We start from the raw sequence: 27,619 nt of genomic DNA, 5'->3' as shown, positions 1-27,619 counted from the left end.
GTCTCACTCTGTCTCCCAGGCTGGAGTGCAGTGGCATGATCACTGCCCACTGCAGCCTCCACCTCTAGGGCTCAAGCAATTCTCCCATCTCAGTCTCCTGAGTAGCTGGGACTACAGGCATGCACTACTATGCTTGGCTAATTGTAAAAGTGTTTTGTAGAGATGGGGGGATCTTTCTTTATTGCCCAGGCTGGTCACAAACTCCTGGGCTCAAACAATCCTCCTGCCATATCCTCCCAGTGCTAGGATTACAGTTGTGAGCCACTGCACCCAGCCATGTTGCGTGATTTTTTATGGTTGGGGTGTCTGTGCATCGCAAAATGTTTAGCAGCATCCCTGGGCTCTACTCACTAGATGCCAGTAGCCTCCCCCCGGACCCCCAGGTTGGGACAAGCAAAAATATCTCTAGACATTGCCAAATGTCACCTGGGGAACAACATCTTCCCTGGCATAGACCCAGGACCCCCCCCCCACCACGTTTAAGCAATAGATAATGGTAGTGATAATTATTGCTATTACGACCACTACAGCCAAAGTCTTGCTCTTTTCCTTGAATTAAGTAACAAAGAAAGTCTAATGTGTGTGTGTCCACCCCCTACTCACTCCTGTTCTCACAGGCACACCCTCCGTGTTTCCGTCAAATCTGGTATATGTTTCTCTACCAAATCATAAGTGCCAAACAGGACCTATATTGAAGGGCTCTGATAGACAGGCACAGATCAGGGCAGTGAGGGGGACTCCTCAGGGGACCCACTGTGGGCCATCTTGGTTTCTGGGTAATGGTAGTACCACCACATCCTGTGTCCTGCTCCTTGTCCCTCAAGGACCCCCCACCCAATCCCTCATGGATATCCAACCACCCACATGCATTTTAGGCTTTGAAGAAATAAGTTTTTCCCCCTCCCCCAAAATAGTAGAGAATGTGTGGACAAGGTAATAGGGCAGGAAAGCGTTATTCATCTAATGTGGTCCCTCCAGAGCAGAATTCTTCCGCAGGGGGACTGTAGAGAATTTATGTCAATACCATGCAAAACTGTGTGCAGGGATAAAGCCAGAGGGCAGGAGGAAAACAGAGCTTTGAATGACCATCTCAGCAGGTAATTAGGGGGAAGAGCATGGACTTGTATGTTTCTGGTAGAAAGGGTCCAAAGCGACAGTCCCCAACCTTTTTGGCACCAGGGACCGGTTTCGTGGAAGACAATTTTTCCATGGACCAGGGTGGGGCAGGGGTGGCGAGGAGTAGGGAGAGATGGTTTCAGGATGAAACTGTTCCACCTCAGGGCCAGCATGGTGGCTCATGCCTGTAATCCCAGCACTTTGGGAGGCAGAGGTAAGTGGATCACTTGAGGTCAGGAGTTCGAAACTAGCCTGACCAACATGGTGAAACCCCATCTCTACTAAAAATACAAAATTAGCCAGTCGTGGTGGTACATGCCTGTATAATTCCAGCTACTTGGGAGGCTGAGGCAGGCGAATCTCTTGAACCAGAGAGGTGGAGGTTGCAGTGAGTTGAGGTCGTGACACTGCACTCCAGCCTGGGCAACAGATCATCAAACATTAAATTCTCATTAAAGGAGGCCGCAACCTAGATCCCTCAGATGCGCAGTTCACAATAGGCTTCACAAGAATCTAAGGCCACTGCTGGTCGGACAGGAGGCAGAGTTCAGGGGGATCCCAGCTTGCCTGATGTTCACCTCCTGCTGTGTGGTCCTGTACCTTTTCATGACCTGGGGTTTGGGGGCCCCTGGTCCAAAATATTCCTCAGATGCTCAAAGGAATCTCATCCCTTAAAGGCAGAGTTTATAGTTTGAAATTTCTTTCTTTTTTTTTTTGAGATGGAGTTTCGTTCTTATTGCCCAGGCTGGAGTGCAATGGTGCAATCTTGGCTCACCACAACCTCTGCCTCCTGGATGCAAGCAATTTTCCTGCCTCAGCCTCCTGAGTAGCTGGGATTATAGGAATGTGCTACTGCACCTGGCTAATTTTTTTGTAGTTTTAGTAGAGACGGGGTTTCTCCATGTTGGTCAGGCTCGTCTCAAACTCCCAACCTCAGGTGACCTGCCTGCCTTGGCCTCCCAAAGTTCTGGGATTACAGGCATGGGCCACCAAGCTCCGCCATAGTTTGAAATTTCTTATAACACCTGAAGGCCTTTTCAGTCTGTCTTTTGTCTCTCGATTCAGTTTTGGGTACAGCAACCCCAGGTATGCTGACATTGTCTACCCCAGATCCTTGAAATCAGAATCAAATGGGAATTTCATCTTTGGAGAAAATGATGCAACACACACACACACACACACACACACGATGTGTGTGTGTGTATATATATATATATATATATATCTCCATATATGCATGTATGTTTGTGTGTGTGTGTGTGTGTGTGTGTGTATATGTATAAATATATGCACACACTCTATCATCCAGGCTAGATTGCAATGGCACCCTCACAGCTCACTGCAGCCTCAACCTCCCAGGCTCAGGTGATCCTCCTGCCTCAGCCTCCCAAGTAGTTAGCTGGGACTACAGGTATGCACTATCGCACCCAGCTAATTTTTTTGTATTTTTAGTAGAGACAGGGTTTCACCATGTTGCTCAGGCTGGTCTTGAATTCCTGGGCTCAAGCCATCCACCCACCTGAGTCTCCCAAAGTGTTGAGATTACAGACATGAGCCCTCATGCCAAACTAATTTACATGCTTGATATCTCTTCCATCCTAGAAGATTCTGTCAATCTACATAAGAGATGCTGACAAAGACCACAGGGATTGTTTCTCACCTCCTCTGGACGGCTGATCTCGATTCCTTCTGGGCCTGTGATCCCCAAATCTAGTGCCTCCTTAGCACCCTGGATAACAGCAAGAGAAAGAAAATGGAGAGAATCAGAGATACCAAGTAAGAAAATATTGAACCCAAGGGATAGTGAAATACGCTAGATATAGCCTGTTTCAATAGGCTTGCTTCTTTTCTCACTTCTGCAACGCTCATCTTCTAAAGAAGGCAGAGCATGCACAGGCCCCCCCACGCAGTGGGGCTCTCCTGATTCTCACTTCTTAGTGACCGAATATACGTTGTTCTCTTAAAAATACAGTTAAGTATTATAACTAACAACAGGCCTGGGACACCAAAGACAAGCACTCTTTCAAACTCAGAATTCCCTCTCCGGAAATCGAGACAAATCTCTAGCTTCTAGCAACTCCTAGGTTAGCCCTTACCCCAAGACCTAGGAGAGTGCACAGAGGCTCATCTTTCCTGGGGTCATGAGTAGATCTCTTTAATGTCTCAGATCCTCTGAAGAGGCCAAGTGGAAAGCGGATTCTTACTTATTCTGTATGTCAAATCTCATTGAAAATATGTCTGAGAGATGCTCCAAATTCTCTGCTATAATGAAATTTAAATCTCACATCATTAGAATTAAGACATCATCACCTAAGACTTAGAAGCCTTTCTGAACCATAAAAAGAGATTTTTTTTTTTTTTTTACAGACAGTAGTACAGTTTGGATTTTCTGACCAAGATCTGACAGCTGGGGTGTCCACCCCTCACACTTTACAACTGATTTTGTCTGAATCCTGTGGGATCAGTGATAGGTGGTCAAGAGTCCCATGAGGACTGTCTCCATTGGTGTCCCTACATCCAATATTCTTGGCTGCAGACTTGCCTCGGCCACAAGCTCCCCGTTTTCAGCATGGACGCGGGCGATCGCCCCAATGTCCTTGCAAGCGTGCAACACTTGGTACAGCTCATTGTCTCGAAGCATGTACAGGTCCTTGTAGGTCATGAACATCTGGAACGAGTTGACACCCTTCTCCCTCACCAGTGTCTCCATTTCTGCTTTCACCTGGAGAGCAAGTGCAAAGGCAATGTTGCATGAGGGCAGACACCCAAGAGGGGAACTGGCAGATGCCAGCCCAGCATGGGGGAGATGTGGGGCCTACCCCAGCTCAGGCTGTCAGTTGGCCCCCTGCCCACCTCTATATCAGTTTCCTCCCACCCCACAGGCTGCTGTGAGGTCACCTGAGCAGATGGATGCGGAAGTACTGTGAAAATTGTCAACATGACACCATTTAGGAGCCACATTGTGACTTTATAGGCATATTTCTCTTGTCACCTAGGCCTGTCCTGTGTGTCTGTCTTCAAACCAGCCTTAATGGTAAACATAGGAATAATGATTTTGATTCCTGTGGCTTGTTCCCTGGCGTTATAAAGAAGGCACGCTAACACTAAAAATCCAGAGGCCCTGGGAAAACTGAATTGAGGAACAAAGTCAAACGTGAACAGAGTTATGAGAATTAGGATATTCCTAACATTATTTGTACTAGGAAAAACATTGAAGCAATATTGGCCTGAAAACAGGAATATAAGTTCGTTCATTCACTTGGTAGAATATTAAGTGGCCATTACATTGCTGGTCATGAAGACTTCCCAGCAAAATAGAAAATGCTAACACCTATGCAAAATAGTTACTCAGTGAAAGCGTCGATGAAAAAAGACTGGAAAGAAAGTTTAACGACAGCGATCATGTTGGGGTTTTTGGATTATGTTGCTTCTTTTCTATTTTTAATATCTATAAGAAGAAACATTTATTTGATTATTGTAAAACAGAATTTTAAACTCCTGATGTATGAAAGTTGCCATAAGCTCCGGGAAATTAGGGAGGGTTGGCCTGGCTTCTGTGCTGCTGGGAACCTGAGCAGACCCTCAATTGCAGGCCAGCTCCAGGGGAAGCAGAGAGTGGCTTGGAGGTAGAGGCCCCTCACTCAGGAGGATGTCCAAAAAGGAGACCCCCATTTGAGATAAGAAATGGCTGACATCAGTGTGATCTGTACCTCTGGCCCAGTACTGGGAGGAGGGGCCTTCATGCTCTGAGGGATGGGGAGTTCCAAGGTCTTCTGTAAGTGCCAGGTCAGAAATAATGAAGAAGCCAGGTGGGTCCCCAACTCAAGGCTAAGACCCGAGGGCAGAAATATAGTGAGGCTTTAGATTCTCATCTCAGAAGGGTATTAGGCCCTTTACACCAGGGTCTGCAACTGAAGAACTTTATAAAGCTTCTTTTTTTTTTTTATGATTAAGAACAGAGTTTATTTGAGCTCAAAGCTTGAGGATGGCCACCTGGGAGCACAGATTCAAGCCGCCCTGAATATACTCTCTGATTAGCAGCAGCTACAAGTGGGTTTGTAAGGAAAAATGAAGAGGCAGTTCCTAAGTTGGTAAAACTTACTAATGCTTGTTATTTTTGATTCTGGGGCACCCACCAAAGTATTGGTACATGGGGCTTAATAAGTAATTGATGAAAGAATGAATATCCAGACTGCTACCCAGGGCAAATAAGCAGAAAAGCTCCAGAAACAAAGCCAAATTGAAATGCCTGTAGATCAGGAAGAGCAAGGAAATCCGGAGAGGGGAGACGGACTCTGACCCTGGGGTCTGGGCAGGGGGAGAACAGGAAAGCCAGAAGCCAGGGGCGCAGACACAAAGGAGGCAGAGAGGCTGAAGTGAGAAGGGCTCAGGGAGCTCCAGTCTCGGTTACAAACCAGGATAGCCTCGATTCGTCTCAGAGCAGGAGCTGGGCCCCCGTAGGAAAAAAGCGTATCGCCGTCCATTCATTCCAGGCAGTACTGAGGCAGGATGGGAGCCTCAGTTCGGAGACCTCAGTGTAGTGTGGTTGACTCTGAGTACAAATGGGATATGGGATATGACCCTCTGCACCAGAGCCCATGCTCAGGCCACTGCTCAACAGCACTGCCCATGACCTGTCAGTGGCACCCCAGGTTCACATGAGACACTAAGAGCCTCGTGGTCACAGCGAGGAAACTGCATCTTCAGGGCCTGGCCTCTGGCCTTGGCCTCCCTGTACCTGCTGGAAAGCGGTTCATTAAGTTAAGCAGGACAGGCCCACCTGCTCCCCTTAAGGAATCCTAAGTGTGTTTTCTTTTGGCATTGTGGGGAGCTAGGATGGTGGTGGTAGGGATTCCCCACACAAGCAGGAAACACCGCACCCTAACCAGCCCCTCTGCCTACAAGACCACTTGTGCCTTCTTCTGGGATCCCACCAGCACTGTTACCTTGGGTGCCCACCAGGTGATCCCCACGTGGAGGGCGTAGTCACAGCAGACCTTGGGGTCAGCCAGACCCCGGCACTTCTCATAAGCGTCCACAAGGGAGGTCTCCTTGTCGGGCAGGACATGGCCGATGATCATGGTGGTGCCTCCGACGAGTGCTGCCTAGGAAGATGGGAAAAGGCAGTCTTGTCACAGCCCTGCCTGCCCTCGAGTTGATAACGTGGTGAGACACGGTCCTCATGGTCCATTTAAAGACAGGCCCTGCTTCACAAGAGGCTGTGAGGACCAAGGGCAGCGAGGTTTGGGAAACTGTAAAGAGCCATGTGGAGGCGCAGGAGCCAGTGCGCCACCTTCATCATGACCGTGGGTCCCAGACCTGCTTGTTCCTCAGCTGGGGTTTCAGCTTGATGCGCTGGAAAAACCACATCGTGGGTCACCAGGCCTAAGGCCTATCTTCCCAATGAGGACGTTCTCTCCCCAGACGATTTTTAACCAATTGTCTCTATAGATGACAGGATCAAATGTCTACATGTAATATATAACACAGTGCTGTATCATATAATAACATAATATTGATGGCATAATCAAATATCTGTTTATAACATTTACTTACTTACACACGTATACTTGAACAATGATATATAAAATGTTAATTGTATATATTGTTTTGTTTTATTCTCTCAAATTTCATGAAGCAATTTTGTTCAAACATTTTGTACGCATCTTCAACCTCAGGGTCTTTGTCTTCAGTTTTTCTAAGCAAAGGAGCTTCATTTTCATCTATCTTGTTTGACACAGGCGGTTTTTAGATGCGTGTATAATCTATCACTGAAAACTGATCTTATTCACAACTCTGCCACTTTAAAAAGAAATCGTTAAAAAGCCTCACTTGCAACCACAGAATGAACCCCCAGGAAAAATGACTAAATCTGTATTGGAGAGTCTCCCCTCAACTTTTTTTTTTTTTGAGACGGAGTTTCGCTCTTGTTACCCAGGCCGGAGTGCAATGGCGCGGTCTCAGCTCACCGCAACCTCTGCCTCCTGGGTTCAGGCAATTCTCCTGCCTCAGCCTCCTGAGTAGCTGGGATTACAGGCATGCGTCACCATGCCCAGCTACTTTTTTGTATTTTTAGTAGAGACAGGGTTTCACCATGTTGACCAGGATGGTCTCGATCTCTTGACCTCGTGATCCACCTGCCTCAGCCTCCCAAAGTGCTGGGATTACAGGTGTGAGCCACCGCGCCCAGCCCCCACTCAACTTTTTAAAAGTGAATTTGATCGGGGGACTTGTGTGAAATTCCAAAACTAGCATTGATCAAAGGCTGTTTCAGGCTAATGTGTTGTTCCCAAACAAAACTTAAGATAAAATTAAATTAAAATAATTGAGAGTGGGCACAGTGGCTCATGCCTGTAATCCCAGCACTTTGGAAGGCTGAGGCCGGTGGATCACCTGAGGTCAAGAGTTCAAGATGAACCTGGCCAGCATGGTGAAACCACGTACAAAAATTAGCCAAGGTGTGGTGGCAGTTGCCTGTAATCCCAGTTACTTGGGAGGCTGAGGTGGGAGAATGGCTTGAACCTGGGAGGCGGAGGTTGCAGTGAGCTGAAATCGTCCCACTATACTCCAGCCTGGGTGACAAGTGTGTCACTGCACTCCAGCCAGGGTGACAAGAGTGAGACTCTATCTCAAAATAAATAAAATAATTGAGAGAGAGCCCCATAATATGAGAATCTTTGTGAGGGCTCTAACACAAAGTGACTCTTTCTGGTGAAAAATGGCTTGAGTCCTTACAGTGCTTCACAGCTCCATGTTCAACTCCCTGCTCTTTTCCCTCATGGTTGGAATAATCCCAGCCAGGTTACTTAACTTCTCTGAGATGCAGATTCTTTTTTTTTTTTTTTTTTGAGATGGAGTTTCGCTCTTGTTACCCAGGCTGGAGTGCAATGGCGCGATCTCGGCTCACTGCAACCTCTGTCTCCTGGGTTCAGGCAATTCTCCTGCCTCAGCCTCCTGAGTAGCTGGGATTACAGGCACACGCCACCATGCCCAGCTAATTTTTTGTATTTTTAGTAGAGACGGGGTTTCACCATGTTCACCAGGATGGTCTCGATCTCTGGACCTCGTGATCCACCCGCCTTGGCCTCCCAAAGTGCTGGGATTACAGGCTTGAGCCACCGTGCCCAGCCGAGATGCAGATTCTTTACCTACACAATAGGGTGGCTTCCTTGTTGGGTAGTTAGTTGTGAAGCTTAAGTAAAACATCACTTATGGAACAGATTTGGTAAAGTGTCCTAACGTGTGTTTAGTTACCCAGAACTTAGGTGTTTGTTTTTGTTTGAGATTGGGTCTCACTCTGTTGCCAAGGCTGGAGCACAATGGTGCAATCATAGTGCACTGCAGCCTCAAACTCCTGGGCTCAAGTGATCCTCCCGCCTTGGCCTCCTGAGTAGCCGGGACCTCAGGCATGTGCCACCTTGCCTGCCTAATTAAAAAAAAAAATACATATATATATATATATATATATATATATATATATTTATTTATTTATTTTGTATATATATTTATTTTATATATATTATATATATAATTATTATTATTTTTTCTCTATATAGAAACAAGGTTTCCCTACATTGCCTAGACTGGTCTTGAACTCCTTGCCTAAGTGATCCTCCACCTTGGCCTTGCAAAGTGCTGGAACTGCAGGCATGAGCCACTGCTCCCAGCCAGAATTTAGGTGTTTATCTCCATTTTCTTCAGGGGAGAGAAAGAGCTCCATGAAATTGTCCTAATGGTTCCATGCTTCTCTATTCAGTTAAATCTTTGATCACAAATAAAAAATATTGCTGGGAAATAAGGGACTGAAAAAAAATTAGCTCAGTGGCCCAACAGCAATTAAAATGAAAACTCTCACAACCTTGATGTTCCATGACACAGGCTGGGCCAGTGAAAATGTTCCCAGTTGTCCTGGGGAGGTTGGTGGTTTGACTTCTTGCATGGTTTAAAGCAACCAACAGAGGGTGGTAGTTCTGTGGTACCTGCAGAAGCTGTGAGGGGGGCGGCAGAGGAACTGGGAGAAGGAGAGCCGTGCAGATTGTAGCTTTACTAGCAGGATTCTATTTCTGATTTTGCTGGATCGTGCCAGGCTGATTCATCCTCACAGCAGGTGGTTGTACTCTATTTTGTCCTGAAATGCATCTCTTGCTTGTATACATACACATGGGGATGTATATTGGGGTTTTACACACTAAATTGTTTCATTTTTCTGTGGCTCTAGATTGCGTTCCTTTGCACCCCCACCATACCTCTGCAGGCTTGGATAGAAAAAGGAGAACCTGGAAACAGCACAGTGAAGGTAAAAGAGCCAGGTCCTGTCCTCACAGTGTGGGTCCCAGGGCAAGAGGAGAAAAGGAGGATCATGTGCTGATTCTCTAAACACTCAAAAGATAGATCAAGCTAAAACACCACTACCAGAATATACTCTATCCTCCTAACCTCTCAAATATATCTTCATAAAGGCCAAAAGGGCCAGGCTTAAACTTAGAATCCTCAAGGTCCTTAAAATTCTGAGCTACGCTTCAGGGATAGTTGGCTTTAGCCTCTATGCCTGCCCCCAGCCCACGCCCCCAGCCTACATCCCCGATCCTGAATTGATCCTACAGCCTGCAGACCTAAGCTCTGTCCACTTCCTGCAAAATTTGGGCCTTGGGCCTTGTATGCACACATTGCTGGTCTGTCCCTCAGGAGGAGAAATGTAGGTTTCTGTAGACTCTGGAATGCTCTGGGCGTTTCTCAGAGAATTCCAGGGACCCAGACTGTAGTTTAGGAATGGGTGAGTGAGGGCTGGGTAGACACAATCCCCAGACCTAGGAGGCAGGGGTGCAAGTTGGAGGACCTGAGGAGGACCCTAGAATCCAGAGCCCTGGGAAGAGGCCCCTTTTGCCTGGGTCTAAGAACAGGAACTGAAAAGAGTTCTGGAAGGATTTGGAAGCACAGGACGTGGCCTTGACTTCCCCATGTCTTGGTTGTAATTTAAGAGCAGCCATGTGCCTCCTGACCTGCACCTTACTTCTCAAGGGTCCCCAGAGGGTCAGGTGGCAATGGATGTGAGAGCATCTACGAGTTGGGAGGGGCATGCACATATGTGTCTGGAATAATTATTACCGTTGTTACCCCAGGCCTCAAAACAAGAGTTTCATCAGATCAGCAAACTCTTCCCCCACCCCCACTCCCCACACTGCAGGCTCCAAAGCCCACACCACACACTGATGTTCAAGGACTTGTTTCCTCTTAGGCGAGACATACATAGAGTTGGCTTTTTGAATATGTACCATTCCAACCCACAGGATGAATGCTGACAGGCTCTGTCTTCACAGGAAAGTGATAGCACAGATGTGACAGACCTTTTTAGTGTCGTCCCCCACAAAACAGCCTCGTAGAAATCGGTAGCAGTGTATAGCCCATTCTGTTCCCGAGGCTTCTAAAAGGATGATGTTTAAGAATATGTGATTGTTGAATGCTAATGACTGTTTTTATGCAAAAAATGGTGTTGGTTAAGTACGCTGCAGAAGATGTTTAATGGAAGTCAATAAAAACAATGTTCACGAAGCCTGTCATAACATGGAAAAAGTTTTATACTATCATGAGTAAACAAGGCTTGATTCAAAATGTTTGGAACTATGTTTAAACACATATACCCCACACACAAGGAAAAAAATGGAAGTTAATAGACCAAAATATTAACAATGATTTTTTTTGGTTTGTTTGTTTGAGACAGAGTCTTGCTCTGTCACCCAGGTTGGAGTGCAGTGGTGTGATCTCAGCTCACTGCAACCTCTGCCTCCCAAGTTCAAGCAATTCTCCTGCCCTAGCCTCCTGAGTAGCTGAGATTACAGGCACTTGGCGCAATGCCCAGCTAATTTTGTGTTTTTAGTAGAGACGGGGTTTCACCATGTTGGCCAGGCTGGTCTTGAACTCCTGACCTCAAGTGATCTGCCTGCCTCGGTCTCCCAAAGTGCTGGGGTTACAGACATGAGCCACCACTCCTTGCCAACAATGGTTATTTTTGTGATGAGATTCTGAAGAATTTATATTTTCTATTTTTCCAAAATTTAACTGAATATGAGTTTTTAATGTACACTTAAAAATAAATTTGGAGGAAGTTAAAACTGCAGTATTTAAAATTTTAGTTAGCCATGCTTAATGTGTTTAAAATATTTTGAAGTTATGAAATATTTCAGAGTAAAAATATAAAAAATAAAACACATACCCACATATGCACTACTCAAACTTAACAGATGTTAACATTTTGCCATGTTTACCTCAGATGCTTAAAAAAAAAAAAAAAAAAAAAAAGAAATATTTTTAATGCAACTAACGCCCTCCATCCTATTCCCATCCCTCTCCTCTCTGAAGATGGTATACATTCCTCCCATCTATGTTTTTATGCTCTTACTATGTAAACACATAACATTAAAAAATTTATACAAGGCCGGGCGCGGTGGCTCAAGCTTGTAATCCCAGCACTTTGGGAGGCCGAGGCGGGTGGATCACGAGGTCGAGAGATCGAGATCATCCTGGTCAACATGGTGAAACCCCGTCTCTACTAAAAATACAAAAAATTAGCTGGGCATGGTGGCACGTGCCTGTAATCCCAGCAACTCAGGAGGCTGAGGCAGGAGAATTACCTGAACCCAGGAGGCAGAGGTTGCGGTGAGCCGAGATCGCGCCATTGCACTCCAGCCTGGGTAACAAGAGCGAAACTCCGTCTCAAAAAAAAAAAAAAAAAAATTTATACAAATGATATCTATCATACTGTCTATATTCTTTTGCAACTTGTTTTCATGTACTCAACATTATCTTCAAGATTTATTTATGTATATTTATTTCACTCCTTTTAATTGATTCATTGTATAAACATGCATCCATGTATGAATGCATTTCCAAGTTCGTGGTCATTTACAACTTCACACAGTACTTGAGCATTCTTGAACACATATGAGCAGAGACCACATTCCAGGTGGACACTGCCAGGAAGCAGAATTGCAGCTTTGTAGAACATCCTCATCTCCAACTATTCCAGACCTGATCATGGAACAGCTGATCTCACTACAGCTTCCTTGAGCCTGGTGGCTGTCCAAAACTGCCCATTTATCAACTCAAGTCCTTACTTTTAAAATATAAGCATTTAAAAAATATCCGTCCAGCTAAGCATTTCCCATTGTGTATGTGGGCATTTGTTTTTATCCTGACATCTCTCGCTATTAAATTAACAGAGATGTTTGAATCATTTGTTTAATCAAAAGACACAGCACCATTATATATATTTGGAAGAATATGAAACATCATTTTACTATTTCAAAGGGTCACTATTATTTTGTTTTTGGCATTTAGGACATACTGCTGGGTAAAGCTGGATTTATTTGATGTTCATTTGTTCCCTAGGAAAACCCAATATATTTAATGGTAATCCATTTTATGACACAGTTTCCAGGCATACACTTGGGAAGGAGCAGGAACCTGTATAAGAACTCAGCTTAAACCTTTTATAAATGCATCTTTATACTTCAGAAGTTCATCAGACCACTGTGGGAGCACATGGGGGTCTCCGTATTGACCAGGGACCAGCTTAGAGAGTTGGAAAGACATTTCAGATACTTGTGGCCCTTCAGGTAGGATTTATTTGCTGACATCACAGTGTTGGAGAGAACAATGTGTTGGTCACTTCCAGCTTTATCAGGACAAAGACCTTTGAAGAGTCACTCTCTTACCGTCTTCTACAGGACTGCCCTCCTGCTGCAATATGTTTTGCTGAATTTACTGCAGCAATTGCTCCCAGCAACCCTGCCCACAAGATTTGGTTCTCTTGCTTCAAGGCCAAGAACCACTTGGTCAAAGCACAAGCTTTGTGCTCTGCTATTGAGAAGGCACTTGGGCTACAGCCAATTCATGGAGTTTTTCATTGAGGAAAGGGGAGAGACTTTCTAGAGCATATTTTTCATACGAATTATGAAAAAGGGGTGTATGTTTGAGGAGGTGACTAGAATCAGAAAAGCAGGATCTGCTACTTTAGGATGTATATAGATTAAGGCCAACTCAATCTTTACAGAGGGAACAACACTGCACTGAGAATCAAATGACAAGTGGATGTGCTCTGTAAACTGGTAAGCACAATGCAAACGTATGCATCTCTTAATGCTGTTGGAAAAGCTATCATTTGTTCGGATGGATCTGCCTCTCTTGGAATTGCTGAACCACTTCCTTTTCTTTTCACATTAAAATTATCTTCCATCTTTTATTCACATCCTCCCGAAGTACAAGAGAAAAAAAAATAACCAGCTCGGTAGTTTCTCTATTGCTCACAGTAACTTCCTTCACCTTCAGCGTTCTGTTGGCTACTTATTGGCCCTCTGGAAAGCTAGCTCTGAACATCACCATGGGATGTCAGCAACCCCCAAAAGAAGGGTCCAACTATTTCTTTCATCAAGTGAGATGTATGGCACCTGGAACCATGCCTGGCATGCAGGGAACACCTTTCCCATCCTGAATCACAAGCCTACGATCCAGGGCCAGCGCCATGAGCATGTGGCCCATGCAGCTACACAAGGCCCTTCACTTAGAAGGGCTAGAAGGGCTCTGTGCTTTTTTTTTTTTTTTTTTCTTGGAGACAGACTCTAGCTCTGTTGCCCAGGCTGGAGTGCAGTGGCATAATCTCAGCCACTGCAATCTCCACCTCCTGAGTTCAAGCAATTCTTGTGCCTCAGCCTCCCCTGTAGCTGGGGACTACAGGCATGCGGCACCATGCTGGCTAATTTTTTTGTATTGTTAGTAGAGACAGGATTTCATTATGTTGGTCAGGCTGGTCTCGAACTCCTGACCTCAGGTGATCCGCCCACCTCGGCCTCTCAAAGTGCTGGGATTACAGGCGTGAGCCACCGTGTCTGGCTTGTTTAATGTTCTGCTGTCACCATCTGGAAATTCTTAATAATTTTTAAAAAGGAACCTCATATTTATTTTATTTTCCTTTTGCACCGGGTCCTGCAAATTGTGTTGCCAGTACAGCCATTAGCTTATCACCTACCCTGGCCTGATGTAGGGGGACCAGGCTCTTATGGCCTTACACTGGGCTTCATTACCAACTCAGCTAATTCACACGGGTGGGGAGTTGCTGAGGACTCTTGACCCTTTCTCTGATGATCCCCTTCCAAGAAGCTTGCATGCTGACCACCACTCCATCCTCTTTGTACCAGCACTACCCCACACCCAAGACCAGCACCTTCTATCAAATACTTCTTAAGAAAACAGCCTCTTCCAGGGCATCCAAGAGACACAGGACTTATTCTCCAATAAGATACATGACTTATTCTCCCCACTTTCTCTCCCCTCTGGCTACATACAGCCCTCAGGCCTTATCTTGACTGATAATTCGCAGCCTGTTGAGCTCACCCAGCTGACAGGTTTTCCCTAAATTGCACATTTGTAATTGATTGCACCCCTAAACTTACTTTTATTTTCCACTCTTATGTTCTGGGTCTATCGCCTTTACCACATCATCCAGGGCATGGTCCCACTTCCTGACCTTACTTTGCTCTCACTCTGAATGTTATCGTATCTAAAACTCACACTTCATTCTTTCAGCTTTTTGCAGAGGAAACAGGTAATATTCAATCCACAATATATTTTGAGAAAAAAAAATTTTTTCATACTTAATCCGCTTGCCACTTAAAGCACATTAATACTGTAGTATCCTGACAAGAATCAGACATTCAGGCAGGCAGATCTAGGTGTAAATCCCAGCTCCATCACTTATTAGTTGTAAGATCTTCAGCAAGTTACCTAATCTGTTTGAGCTCCATTTCTCCATTTGTAAAACAGAGATAATAATACATGCCTCATGGAGTTATTATGAAAATTAAATGAGATACAGCATATAAAGCACCTAGCCCAGTGCCTGCACATAGTAAGAGCCCATTAAATATTCATGAGGAACAAGAAGCATAATTTGTAGGTAGCACTAATGTGCACACTACGTGCCCTCTATTACGTGTATCAGATGCTCCAGAAGAAGAAATGTGACCAACTTAAGGAGCTTAGAGTCCAACTGGTAAACAGAAAAGGAGAAAAGTTTAGTTTTAATAGAAATGACTTCAAAATACTGAGATTAAAAGGCAACAAGAGATAGTGTTCCTCAATGCTAATGGGGAGTAGCGACTGCAAAAGCAGCCCAGTGGAAGGAAAGGTCATGTTAGGATAGGAAGGCTGTGAGCAGTGGGCAGGCATGATTTGAACAGGCCAGGATGCTCCAGGGTAGGAAATGGTGTGGCAGAGTCAGGGGCACAGCTGGAAGACAGAGAACAGGCTGAGGTTTGGGCTGAGGCAGGTCTGATTAGGACTAACCATGAGGACTTTGGTTAACCTGATTCCATCAGATCGGCAAAGTGTGTCAACTTCTGTGGGAGGAGGTGGTGGTAATGAGGGAGTTTAGGGAGTGTGGGGTTTAGGAGCACATTTATAGAGAGGACTCGGGCCATACTTCTATCCCTGGACATGTCTATGGCCCAGGATGGGAGGCTGTTGGGGAGCTGGGGTGCACCTGATCTCTGCTGTAAGCCACATGCAGCCACAGCAGGCTCTGAGGTGAGGAAGAACGTGAACAGCGGACTTGGCAACATTACTCTGGCTGTAGCATGCAAGCTCAAGGGCAGTGTAGGGATGATGACGGACCTGATGGAGGCTGGGTTGGAAGAGACATATGTGATTCATGTTTCTTGGAAGAAGCAGCAAGCTTTGATGACAGACGAGGAGGTGAAAATAAATAACGGGGGAGGTTTTGTGACTGGGTGGCTGAAAAAATGGCATCAGGAGAGAAGATCAAACTTAGGGGAAAGGGAATTTTTAGACACATGGAAATAGAGCTGATTAAGGGATATTCAAATATTGATGAAAACTGCTAATAATTAACATCATCAAGCACTTCCTGTGCTGGTTTAATTCTCCCCCAAATAGAGGCCATTATTATCCTCATTGTTCAGATGAGGAAACTGAGGGCTGATATTCTCATCTATTAGGCTGGAGGGGCCTCTTCCCATTCATTCAGGGAAGGGGTGGATAAAGATGGAGGTGATCAGAGGAAATTGGGAGGAGACCTGAGGAAGTGCAGGCCCTTTGTCCCAGACTTCCTAACAGAACAGGAAATAAAGCCAAAATCCCGGATGGAAGGTTTTGGGGGAAATCAGGAATGTTGGTCTGAGCCAAGATGAGGCTTAGGAAAACCATTTGGAAAATGCACCGCAGAGTCAACAAGACAGGCAGTAACAGGGTTTGGCTGAAGTTACCATGCTGTTGTAATGGGCCCACTCTGAAACAGGAGCTGGGGCAGAGAAAGCAGTCTGGAAGAGCTAAGGAGCTGGGAGCCCAGGGGTCAGGGATGGCTGACAAAGGGATTCAGGCAGAAGTCCAGCACAGTCACAAAATGGGAAGGGGTCCCAGGGTACGCTGAGTTTGGTTTGGGGCTCAGAGTGACATTTGCATTATTCAGTTTGTTAGAAATGCAGTTGACTTCTCTGATGGCGCTTGGAGGCAGAGGCAATGGTGGGAGAAGCCTGAGCTCTGGAGCCTGACCTGGATTTGGGTTCTGGCTATATTCATTAGCAGGCCCCTGGTCTTGAGCAAGTAGGCTTGGCTTGGGTGGATGGGGTACCATGCCTTGCAGGAGGTATCCCTGGAAGAGGAGTGGAGTTGTATGGAAGACAAGGAGCATGTTAGGTTGGGCTTTGGGGGCATCCATGGCACAATGCCCAGTAGGGAGGTACGCAGAGGTGGCTAGGCTGCAGCTCTAAAGTGGGAGTCATCAGTAACTGATTACTTAGTGGGAGAGGATGGGTAAGAGGAAGAGACACTCTGGAACAGGACCCTGAGAGGCCATAGCATAGGAGAGCATCAAGATGAAGACAAGACGAGGAAGGAGACTGGAAAAGAATTTCAAAGAAGTAGGAGGAAGCCCAGGGGGTATGGGGTTATGGAAGCCAAGCCAAGCCTCTTACCAAGGCACAGAAACTTCCTGGGCTCACTAGCTTTAAGAAGAGATGAGCTTCCCTTAGAGGTTAAGATGCAGGCCCTCCCTGGGAGTCCTGAGTTTCTGCTCGCCATAGGTGAGTAGCCCAGGGACCTTTCTTGTCTCAGGCAATGAACACATCTGTTCAGGAAGCCCTGATTTCAGTCTGCCCTGGCTCCTGCTCAACAGGTGGATAGATGCCAGGCGCACTCCACACTGCCAGCAGCCACTGCTGAGAAGTGAGAGAAAGGTCTGTGATTTGGTGTGAAACTCCTGCTTCCCCTCCTCCCTTCAGCCTCATCAATAAAGAACAGGCCTCATCAATAAAGAGCATCGCTAAGCTGTAGGGAGCGGCTGGGTCATGCACGGGTCAGGAGGCTGTGCAAGAGCCCCTGCCCCTCCCTCCCTTCTGTCACAAATTCCTAAGTACAAAGAGGAGCTGGCTCTAGGGCTGCTCTGACAGCAACTGGAAAGACTAGAGGACCCCCCTGGGGAAAGATGGTTCCGAGGTCTGCGATTTTCACCACTGGAGGGGTTCAAAGCAGCAAGGGGGTACTCCCTTATAGAAGGCTTTTAGATGAAGCTAGAGCCAGAGAGAATCTACTGGAAGGCTGCAGACCAGCCCAAAGACCTGGTCCCTTTCTGCCTCCTGCATCAGTGCAGCGGGGTACTCTCCCAGCTAATCTTCACAGCCACTATGTGTAGCAGACATGGTCATCTTCTCAGTTTTTGAGAGGCCAGCCAAGGCTGTGATCCAGGTATTTTTACTCTAAATCCCACACTCTTCTGTAATACTGAAAACTGGTCTGATGCTGCTGCTGCTGCCGAAATAGTAACTCGGCACAGAACCTCCCAGCCTGGGGCAATCCTACCCCAGCTTAAGGGTCTCCCAGAGGGTGTACTTAAAATAGAACACTGATTAGTTAGTATATATATCAGCTCTAACACTTTTTTTTTTCATTTTAGAACTAGAAATACATGAACACCCACTGGTGGGAGAAATGTAAAAGCATGCATGGTTTTTATGGTGAGACATGAGGCACATTTCCGTGCTTAAGACATTTCCTTTAAGCCCTGGAATGAATTGGGCGAATTCCCAGACATGGAGACTGGCGAGTCCCAGGGATATAGAAGCATCCTGCTAGCAAAAGTGACATCACTCTCACTGAAGTCATCAGGCCACTGTGGCATTAGCTCCTGGGTTTAACACGCTTTCAGGAAAAAATGAACATTTACTAACAGCCTACTATGTGCAGTGCTCTTCTTATTTATTATCTTATTTGATTCTCAAAAATGACTCTGTAATGGAAAGCAGAAACTCAAACGAGTATTTGTATAGAGTATGTTCAGAGCATTCAAAAGGTGGACGCCACCCAAGTATCCATAGACAGATGAATGGAGAAGCAAAACGTGGTATCTACGTACAACTGAGTATTATTCAGCCTTGAAAAGGAAGGGCATTCTGACACAGCTGCAACATGAACAAGCCTTGAGGACCTTATGCTAAGTGAAATAAGCCAGTCATAAGACAACAAATACAGTATGGTTCCACTTATATGAGGGACCTGGAGTAGTCAAATTCAGAGACAGAAAACAAGATGGCGATTGCCAGGGACTAGGGGAGGGAGGGAGAAATGGGGAATCAGTGTTTAATGGGAACTTCTCATTCATTCAGCCTCATCAATAGAGAGCCAGTTGGGGAAGAAAACTGTCCATGTGTTGGAGGTCGACAGTGGTGATGGTTGCATAACAATGTGAATGTACTTCATGCCACAGAATTGTACACTTAAAAAACAGTTGAAATGGTAAATATTATGTTATATGTAGTTTACCACAATAATTTTTAAAAATGCCTCCGTAGGGTAGGGATTACTCTTTTCATTTTATAGGTAAGAAAACTGGGCCTTGAGAAAATCACACAGCCAGACTCTAGAGCCCCCTGGTTTCTTTTACACAATGCTGGAGTGGCCCTGGCCTGATGGAGGGGCTCCCCAGCTCCAAGATTCCTCAAAGGATGGAGAAAAACCCAAGTGAAATTGGACCTAACTGCAGCTTAGAAACAGAGGGGTAGGTGTGGCTTGGGCTTGAATTACAGGGCGAAAACGGAAAATTGTGCCAACATTTAAAATGATGAAATGAGGAGCTCCAGGCTTCTCTCTAATTCAGAATGATTATCTTCACTGCCGAGCATCCAATTTAAATTCATTGTGTTTAATACAAAGCCACAGTATGGAGCCGGCTGGCTCCCGACATGCAGTTTCCATGGAGACTGGAGAGGCTCCTCAGAGGAGCTGTGTGGCATAGGGAATGTGGCTGCCAGCTTCCGGAGAGCCGCTCTGAAACAGAGCCACACTGAGAGGCCCTTTGTCACCCACGTCCTTAGCAAAGCCCCTTCTAACCCCAAAAAGGGACGTTTATAGGCCACCAGGCCATGATGATGTTTATTAAACATCCAGCCTACCCACGGATGCCAGAGAGCAATAAGACACATGTAACTCAGATTTCTCCATCCCTCAGCTGCCTCAACGTGGCAAGACCCTCACTGTAGTCCCAAAGCCTAAGGGGTGACAGGGTGACAATGCCATTAAGCTGCCGAGAGGCCCCCCTGGAAATATGGTTTCCAGGAACAGGGGCTGTAAGTCAGTGGGCGGCAGACAGGCCTTTCCAGCCCTGATTAGCTTAGCAAGTTATTTCACCTCTCTGGGACCCTGCTTTCCTCCTGCAAAGGAAGTATGATAAGATCTGCCTGAGGGGGCTTCAAAGATCAAAATAAGCGATGAATGGGTGTGGAAGTGCTCTGACGGCTCAGGTGCATCCCGATTGCAGAGAGGTTGGGGGATGGATGCCTAACCTCAGATCTTGTGAGAGCCATGTGCTGCCATGCACCAGCTCGGGGTCTGGGGTCCCAGATCCCCTCAGGGGCTGAACACAACTCATTTTGTATTTTCCACCTGGTGGGAAAAAGATACTCTTTGATGGCTGCTAAGTCTAGGCATTAGAGAGTGGGAGCCAAAGTGGTCTCCCAAACTTAAGTCCTGGGGTGTGTTTTGCCTGACAGCATGAGAATCAAGGCCCCAAACCAGAAAAGAGAAGCTGGAGCCCAGGCCTGAAGGTAACAAAGGATATTATAAAGAACGGAAATCTGACCGAAGGAAAGGGACGGGGGTGAAGGCTCAGTGGCTAAATTCATTCCAGGAAAAGTTTAATCCCAATTTAGTCCTCTCAGGAGTGCCCAGCCTATCCCTCTTCTCCACCAACTCTAAATCTAAGGCAGAGGAAGCATGAGCTCTTCCCCCGATGTTGTTGTAACTTGCTTTTAATTAGACATGGATTATATGAAGACAATATATTTACATCAGTATTTATAATCATGTCATAGATTTTTCCCTCTAAATAACTTGAGACAATTTTAAAGAAAATTCCTAACTTTCAGCAAACAGAAAGGGACCATGCTAAGGGCTGAGAATGTTTATCAAGTGCTTCATTAATGCATTCATATCTCTATGTTTCTACTTTGCAGCCTGCACTAAACTATTTGCTTCCAAGGATGTAGAATAGCCATACAACTTTGAAAAAGAATGGGGTTGGGAGACCTACTCTGCCTGCTTTCAAAACTTACTGTAAAGTTATAATAATTAAGAGACTGTGGTATTGGTGTAAAAATAGATAAACAGATCAAAAGAGAAGAGTCCAAAAATAGGCTGGCACACATATGGTCAATTGATTTTTGACAAGGGATAATCTTTTCAACAAATGGCGCTGGAACAATTGGATAGCCATTTGCAAAAAAACTGAATGTAGATGCTTACCACATACCATATATAAAAATTAACTTAAAATAGATCATAGACTGAACTGTAGAAGGTAAAATTACAAACTTCTAAAAGAAAACTAGGAGAAAATCTTAGAGACCCTGGATTCTGAAAAGATTTCTTGATTATAGCACAAAAAGCATGAAATAGAAAGAAACAAATAGATAAAATTTGGACTTCAAAATTGAAAACTACTGCTCTTCAAAAAACACTTGAGAAAATGAAAAAGTAGGTAACAGACAGTGAGTAAATTTTGCAAAACGTATATCTAACAAATGACTTGTAATTAGACTACGTAAACAACCCTTGGGCAGGGCATGGTGACTCACCCCTATAACCCCAGCACTTTGGGAGGTTAAGGCGGGTCGATCACCTGAGGTCAGTAGTTCAAGACCAGCCTGCCCAACATGGCCAAACCCTGTGTCTACTAAAAACATACAAAAAATTATCTGGGTGTGGTGGTAGGTGCCTGTAATCCCAGCTACTTGGGAGGCTGAGGCAGGAGAATTGCTTGAACCCAGGAGGTGGAAGTTGCAGTGAGCAAAGATAGTGTCACTGCACTCCAGCCTAGGAGACAGAGAGAGACTCCATCTCAAACAAACAAACAAAAAAGAAAACAACTCTTACAATCAGATTTTTAAAAGGCCTACAACTCAATTAAAACATGAGTAAAATGTGTGAGCAGACAATTCACCAAAAACATATAGAAAGTATATAGACACATGTAAAGATATTCAACACTAGTGACTAAGGAAATGCAGATTGACGGTACACTGAGATACCACTACACACCTATTAGAATGGCTAAAATTGAAACGATCGGCCACAACAAGTGGTAGAAATGATATGGAGTGACTACTGATGGGAAAAAAAACTGTTACAACCACTCTGGAAACCAGTTTGGCAATTTCTTAAAAAGCTAAATGTAGACCTACCATACGACCGACAAATTCCACTTCTAGCTAATTACTCAAGGGAATTAAAAGCCTATATTCACACAAATACATGTATATGAATGTTCATGGTAGCTTTATCTGTAACAGCCAAAAAATTAATAATACCGAGGGAAAGAAATCAGACCAAAAAAAAAAAAAAAAAGGAATGCATACTGCATTATTCCATTTATGTAGAAATGGTAGAAAATGCAAATTAATCTATAGTGATAGAAAACAGTGGTAACTGGGTTGAGGGTGGAGTTAAATTACAGGAACACAGAGAAACTTTCAGGAATGATGGATATGTTTATTGTGATGGCATCATGATGTATGTATATGTCAAATGTACCAAACTTTAAAATATGCAGCTTGTCATACATTAATTATACCTTGATTAAGTTGCTTTTTTAAAAAAGGTGGCTTCCCAGGTTACCTAATCATGATCTTCTTCTTTCTATACATACTCTTCCCAAGAGTAGAGTTCACTAACATTTACCAATTTATTTTTCTATTTTTAGACAGGGTCTTGCTCTGTCACTGGAGTGCAATGGCATGATCATAGCTTAGCCTCAAACTCCTGAGCTCAAGTGATCCTCCTGCTTCAGCCTCCCTAGTAGCTAGGACTACAGGCACACACCATCATGCTCAGCTAATTTGTGTATTTTTTGTAGAGATGGGGGTCTCACTATGTTGCCCAGGCTGGTCTTAAACTCCTGGCCTCAAGTGATACTCTTGCCTTGGCCTCCCAAAGCTTTGGGATTACAGGTGTGAGCCACCAAGCTCCACCTTGTTTAATTTTATTTTAAAATATTAATTGAGAATATTGTGGATAGTTTAAGTCTAAACAGAAAAATTATTTATGGAGTATGGGTAGGATTTATTAATCTCTAACGGTACTTCCAGCTCTATAATTGTGTGTGTGAGAGTGAATGTGAGTGTAAGATGGTATGTTGACGTGTGTGCAGTATGAATGAGAAACCATGGTCAATGAGAAGGTTCTTAAAATAGTAGACCCACAGTTTTACATTCATTTAGTTACTAATAAAAGATCCTTACCGGGCTTCCGTTTTAGTCAACAAGAAATAAAACAGCATCAGAAGAAGAGAAAAATGTGGCTGGCTGCAGTGATAACCTCGGGGAACAATGAGACTGAAGGTAACCAGGGAAAATGATATAGCACCTACACACATTTCCACCTGTAAATGAACTACTCTAAGATATGTCCCTAATTTTCAACATAGGAATATGACAACTTCAAAGGTGACCTCCGTGAGGTTTGGGAGAACAGATATTTCCAACTGAGAAAAGGCCATATTCAAATATTTTTTGAAATATTAAAAAAGACAGGATTTTAATTTAAGAAAAGAGAAAGGAAGAAAAAAGGAAGAAAAATGTCATTCATGTGTAATATGTATCACCTAAGTGTACATACAGTATATATTTTTCTTCTTCCTTTTTTTCCTTTTGTAAACCCCAGCAGACGAGAGCATAAAGCAAAGCTTCTACTAAACATAAAAGATTTCCAGGACACTTGGGCTCAATCAAAGAGGGTGTATTTATTTTATTCTGAATCAAAGGTTTTAAAAATGCAATAATCTGCATTGATAAATCCTTTGAAAACACTGTTCTAGAAGTTGAGGAGGTGCTTGGTCACCATAGGAAGTGTTTTCCTAATACTAGAGATGCAAATTTATAAGAAACGATAGATCTCCTCACTCACATCAGTTCTAAGAAGGATCAACCTGGCCTACATTTTGGCCTGCCAATTAATGTACACGTAGAATGAAAGTTGCCAGCAAGGTTTTGTTAAGCAAGTAGCTGGTCTGAAGCAGGACATCTTTAAATAGCTCCTGATACTTGCAGAGTTTAGTACTGGCTATTTCTGCCTTTAAGAGAAAGAGAAGAGAGAAAATTAATTAGAATTTATCACTATTACTATCAGGCTCCATTCGAAATCTAAAACACACACAGAAATTCTAACAGTAGGAATGAAATCCAATTCTTTTAGCTTCTATTTGATGCTTAACTGTTCAATATGTATGCTAAACTGTAGTACACATGGATTTTTAAGGGGTCTGACTTTGATCAACATGATCTATTTATTTATTTAACACTCACATAATTCTTAATCAGCACCAAGTTCTTTATAAATAATAACTCAATTAGGATTTATAAAGAACCATTATAATCTCCATTTTCCAGATAAGAAAATGGAAGGACAGAGAGATTAACTTGCCCACATTACACAGCAAGTGAATGTGGAGCTGAAATTCAAACTCCAGCATTCACAGCCCCAGTCTGTGCTGATAACTCCCACTCCATGCTGACATCCATTTCTTGGATGTTGACGACACTGTTAGGGCTATGTGAGTTCTGCGGCAACAAGTTAAATTCTCGTCTCTGCTCTTCAAAGGGTCTTCAATCTTGCTGAGAAACAAATTTAACACAGGAAACAATTTGAAAGCCTCAGGATGACAAGTTATTTCTGCTGGTGAGAAGAAAGTGACGTCCTGTAGCTAGGTTAGCTGGAGGAGGAATGCAAGGAGAGGGTGTTCGCCTTGACGGAGGGGCTCTGTGCAGGGGTGGAGAGGGACGGCAACAGGCAGCATGGAATGTCCATGGGGGCATCTTCCTGATGGATGGGTGCATGTGAGGAGCAGCTGGCCATGAGGGGTCGAAGGGAGGGCAAAGGGTAGATGGGAGGGCAAGGTCAGATCAGGGGTTGCCCGGGGGAAGATCCACACATCCAAACCTGATGTCTTAGACAACAGGGAGCCATTGCAGGGACAGGGCATGAGGCATAGAGAGAGCTGTGAGGTGAAGCGGGGCCAAGGTGATTTTTTATTTTAATAATGTAAATGTGCTGAGGCTGAGGCAGGAGAATTGCCTGAACCCAGGAGGCGGAGGTTGCGGTGAGCCGAGATTGCGCCATTGCACTCCAGCCTGGGTAACAAGAGCGAAACTCCGTCTCAAAAAAAAAAAAAATGTAAATGTGGGCCAGGCACAATGGCTCACGCCTGTAATCCCAGCACTTTGGGAGGCTGAGGCTGGTAGGTCACCCAAGGTCAGGAGTTCGAGATCAGCCTGACCAATATGGCGAAACCCCATCTCTACTAAAAATACAAAAATTAGCTGGGTGTGATGGTGGGCACCTGTATTCCCAGCTACTTGGGAGGCTGAGACAGGAGAATTGCTTGAACCCAGAAGGTGGAGGCTGCAGTGAGCTAAGATCGCACCACTGCACTCCAGCCTGGGGGACAGAGCAAGACTCTGTATCATAAATAAATATATAAATAAATTAAATTAAAATATAAGTGTAGAATCTTAAAAAGGTTTAAGTAGGCCAAGCATAGCTGATGCCTGTAATCCTAGCACTTTGGGAGGCCAAGGCTGGAGGATCGCTTGAAGCCAAGAGTTCAAGACCAGCTGGCCAATATAGCAAGATCCTGTCTCTACAAAAAATGAAAACAAAAAACTTAGCTGGGCCTGGTGGCATATACCTGTAGTTCCAGCTATGTGGGAGTACTGCTTGAACCCAGCTGGTTGATGCTGCAGTGAGCTATGATCATGCCACTACACTCCAGCCTGGGTGACAGAGCCAGACCTTATCTCTAAAATGAATAAGTAAATAATGATTTAAGTAGTTTAAGCAAAATTGGTGGCATGGAGATGTACTAGGGCAAAATGTCTATAGGATAGCCATGTTTCTTGCACGTGACTCCCTGGGGTAGGCAGAATTCTAAGATGACTCCCAGTGATCCACGCCCCTGTATAACTGCCTCTCACTGAGTGTGGGAGAGATCTTATGAATAAAATGGGAAAAAGTACCCATGACTAGGTTATATTCTATGGCACAGCTGACTGCAAAAAAGGAGATTATCCTCAGTGGTTCTGGGCTAATCAAGTGAGCTCATAAAAGGTATGGGTTTCTTTCTGGTGAAAGAGATTCTGGTCAGAGATTTTAAACAGGAAAGAGACTTGAGGTAAGGCCTTGAAGATGGAAGGGGAAAGTGGCAAGGTGTGCTGGTAGCCTCCAGGCGCTGAGACCTGCCCCAGGCTGAGAGCCAGCAAGGAAATAGGGACCTCAGTCCTTGAGCTCCAAGAAATGGAATTCTGTCACAACTACATGAGCTTGGCAGAGAACCCTGGACTCAAGATGAGAATGCAGACCAACTAACACCTGGATGGCGGCTTTCAAGGCTGTTAGCTGAGGACCTAGTTGTGCTGTGCCCAGACTTCTACCTGCAGAACTGGTAGTTAATAAATGAGTGTTTTAAGTTGCTGAGCTTGAGGCAATTAGTTACACAGCAGAAAACTAATATATCCCCTACAAGCAAACTAGGTATCGATAGAGGGGGCAGAAGGGGTGTCCTCCAGATGGCAGGAGAGGGGAAGTCACTTCATGAAGACTTCACAGGGCTTTTTACAGCCTGTAGGTGAGTCACAGAAGAAAGTGGAGACAGGGGCCCAGCTATGCCAATCTCAAACCCCACAGCTAGGAGAGGTGGTGGTGGGGCAGCAGGAAGAACAGGCACGGAAAATGAGCTGGGAGGTGAGGGCCGATTCCCAGAGAAGGCTTGCCAGGGTGCCTACTGGCCAAGCCCAGGGACGCAGGTAGCATGGGCACTCGGTGCACAGTAGAACAATTTCATTGTGAAGCCAAAGCAAGTTCTCAAGGAACTGAAAGAAAAGAGTGGAAGCAGATAGTCCCAGCATGGGGGCTAACATTTATTTTATGTGTATTCTGTGTCAGGCACTGTGAAGCATTTGTTATGCATCATCTCATCTAATCCTTACAACCACCATTTATACATAGTAAAAACTGTTCAGCTCTAAGGCACTGACATCAGTTATTGCTGCAGGGAGGAGTAGCATTTCATAAAGCTACTGTCTTAGGCAGGCAGAGAGCTCACTCAGCTGCCTGCCTGATATGTGTCCGTTCTGAGACATTCTCATCTGGTCCAAGGAAATTTGGAGCCATAGAGTAGTAAGAGAAATATCTGCATGCAGCCAACCAAGAGGTCACAGGCTAAAAGCAGTAAGTGTTCAGTCGTGAGGTCTCAGGAGGCCCCGAATGGGGTGGTGAAAGGCTGAGAAACCTGCCTTCTGGTCCAACTGGCCCTGGGACTTGGGCTATTCATGCATCCTCAAACTCCTGTTCTTGCTTTTGAGACAGGGCCAACCTCTGTCACCAGGCTGGAGTGCAGTGGAGCAATCACAGTTACTGCAGCCTCGACTTTCCTGGGTTCAGGTGATCCTCCCCACTCAGCCTCCTGAGTAGCTGGGACTGCAAGTCTACACCTTCATGCCTAGCTAATTTTTGCAGAGATGGGGTTTTGTCATGTTTCCCAGGCTGTTCTCAAACTCCTGGGCTCAAGTAAACCTCCCTGCTTGGCCTCCCAAAGTGCTGGGATTATAAGCATAAGTCATAGCACCTGGCAGGTTCATGCATTCTCTCTGGGTCTCCTATCAATGGGTAGGTGGGACTAGATGATTCTAAGGTGCCATCCTGCTTCTTACAGGGATGGAGAGATATGTGAACTTGAAAACATCAATTAATAAGCAAGACCATATGAGTCTGGATCCCCATGAGCAGGAAGTGTCATCGTAGAGCTTAAATGAGAACAAAATTCTGGCCAGCATTTAACAGAAACAGGATACTGGAGTTGAAGAAATGGAAGAAAGGAAGCGAGCAGCATTTATAGGCTTCATTCCACAAGAGCACATTTTGAAGACAAAAGTAGCAAAAGCAACCTGCCAAG

At 44.9% G+C, this 27,619-nt stretch overlaps 1 protein-coding gene across 1 annotated transcript in view; it reads right to left on the bottom strand.

Annotated features, from left to right (window-relative positions):
• Positions 1-27,619, bottom strand: part of DPYSL5 (dihydropyrimidinase like 5) — a 98,565-nt gene that overhangs the window by 17,438 nt on the left and 53,508 nt on the right. The window contains exons 3-5 of the mRNA XM_010352341.3: positions 6,063-6,221; positions 3,659-3,838; positions 2,777-2,845 (exon numbers count right to left, since the gene is read on the bottom strand). Coding sequence (XP_010350643.1) covers positions 2,777-2,845; positions 3,659-3,838; positions 6,063-6,221 — 408 coding nt within the window. The remainder of the gene's footprint in view (positions 1-2,776; positions 2,846-3,658; positions 3,839-6,062; positions 6,222-27,619) is intronic.

The sequence above is a fragment of the Saimiri boliviensis genome, chromosome 1 (genome assembly GCF_048565385.1).
Source record: "Saimiri boliviensis isolate mSaiBol1 chromosome 1, mSaiBol1.pri, whole genome shotgun sequence".
Classification (NCBI taxonomy): Eukaryota; Metazoa; Chordata; class Mammalia; order Primates; family Cebidae; genus Saimiri; species Saimiri boliviensis.
Note: the sequence above shows the minus strand (reverse complement) of the source record. Positions and strands in the feature narration are given on the sequence as shown.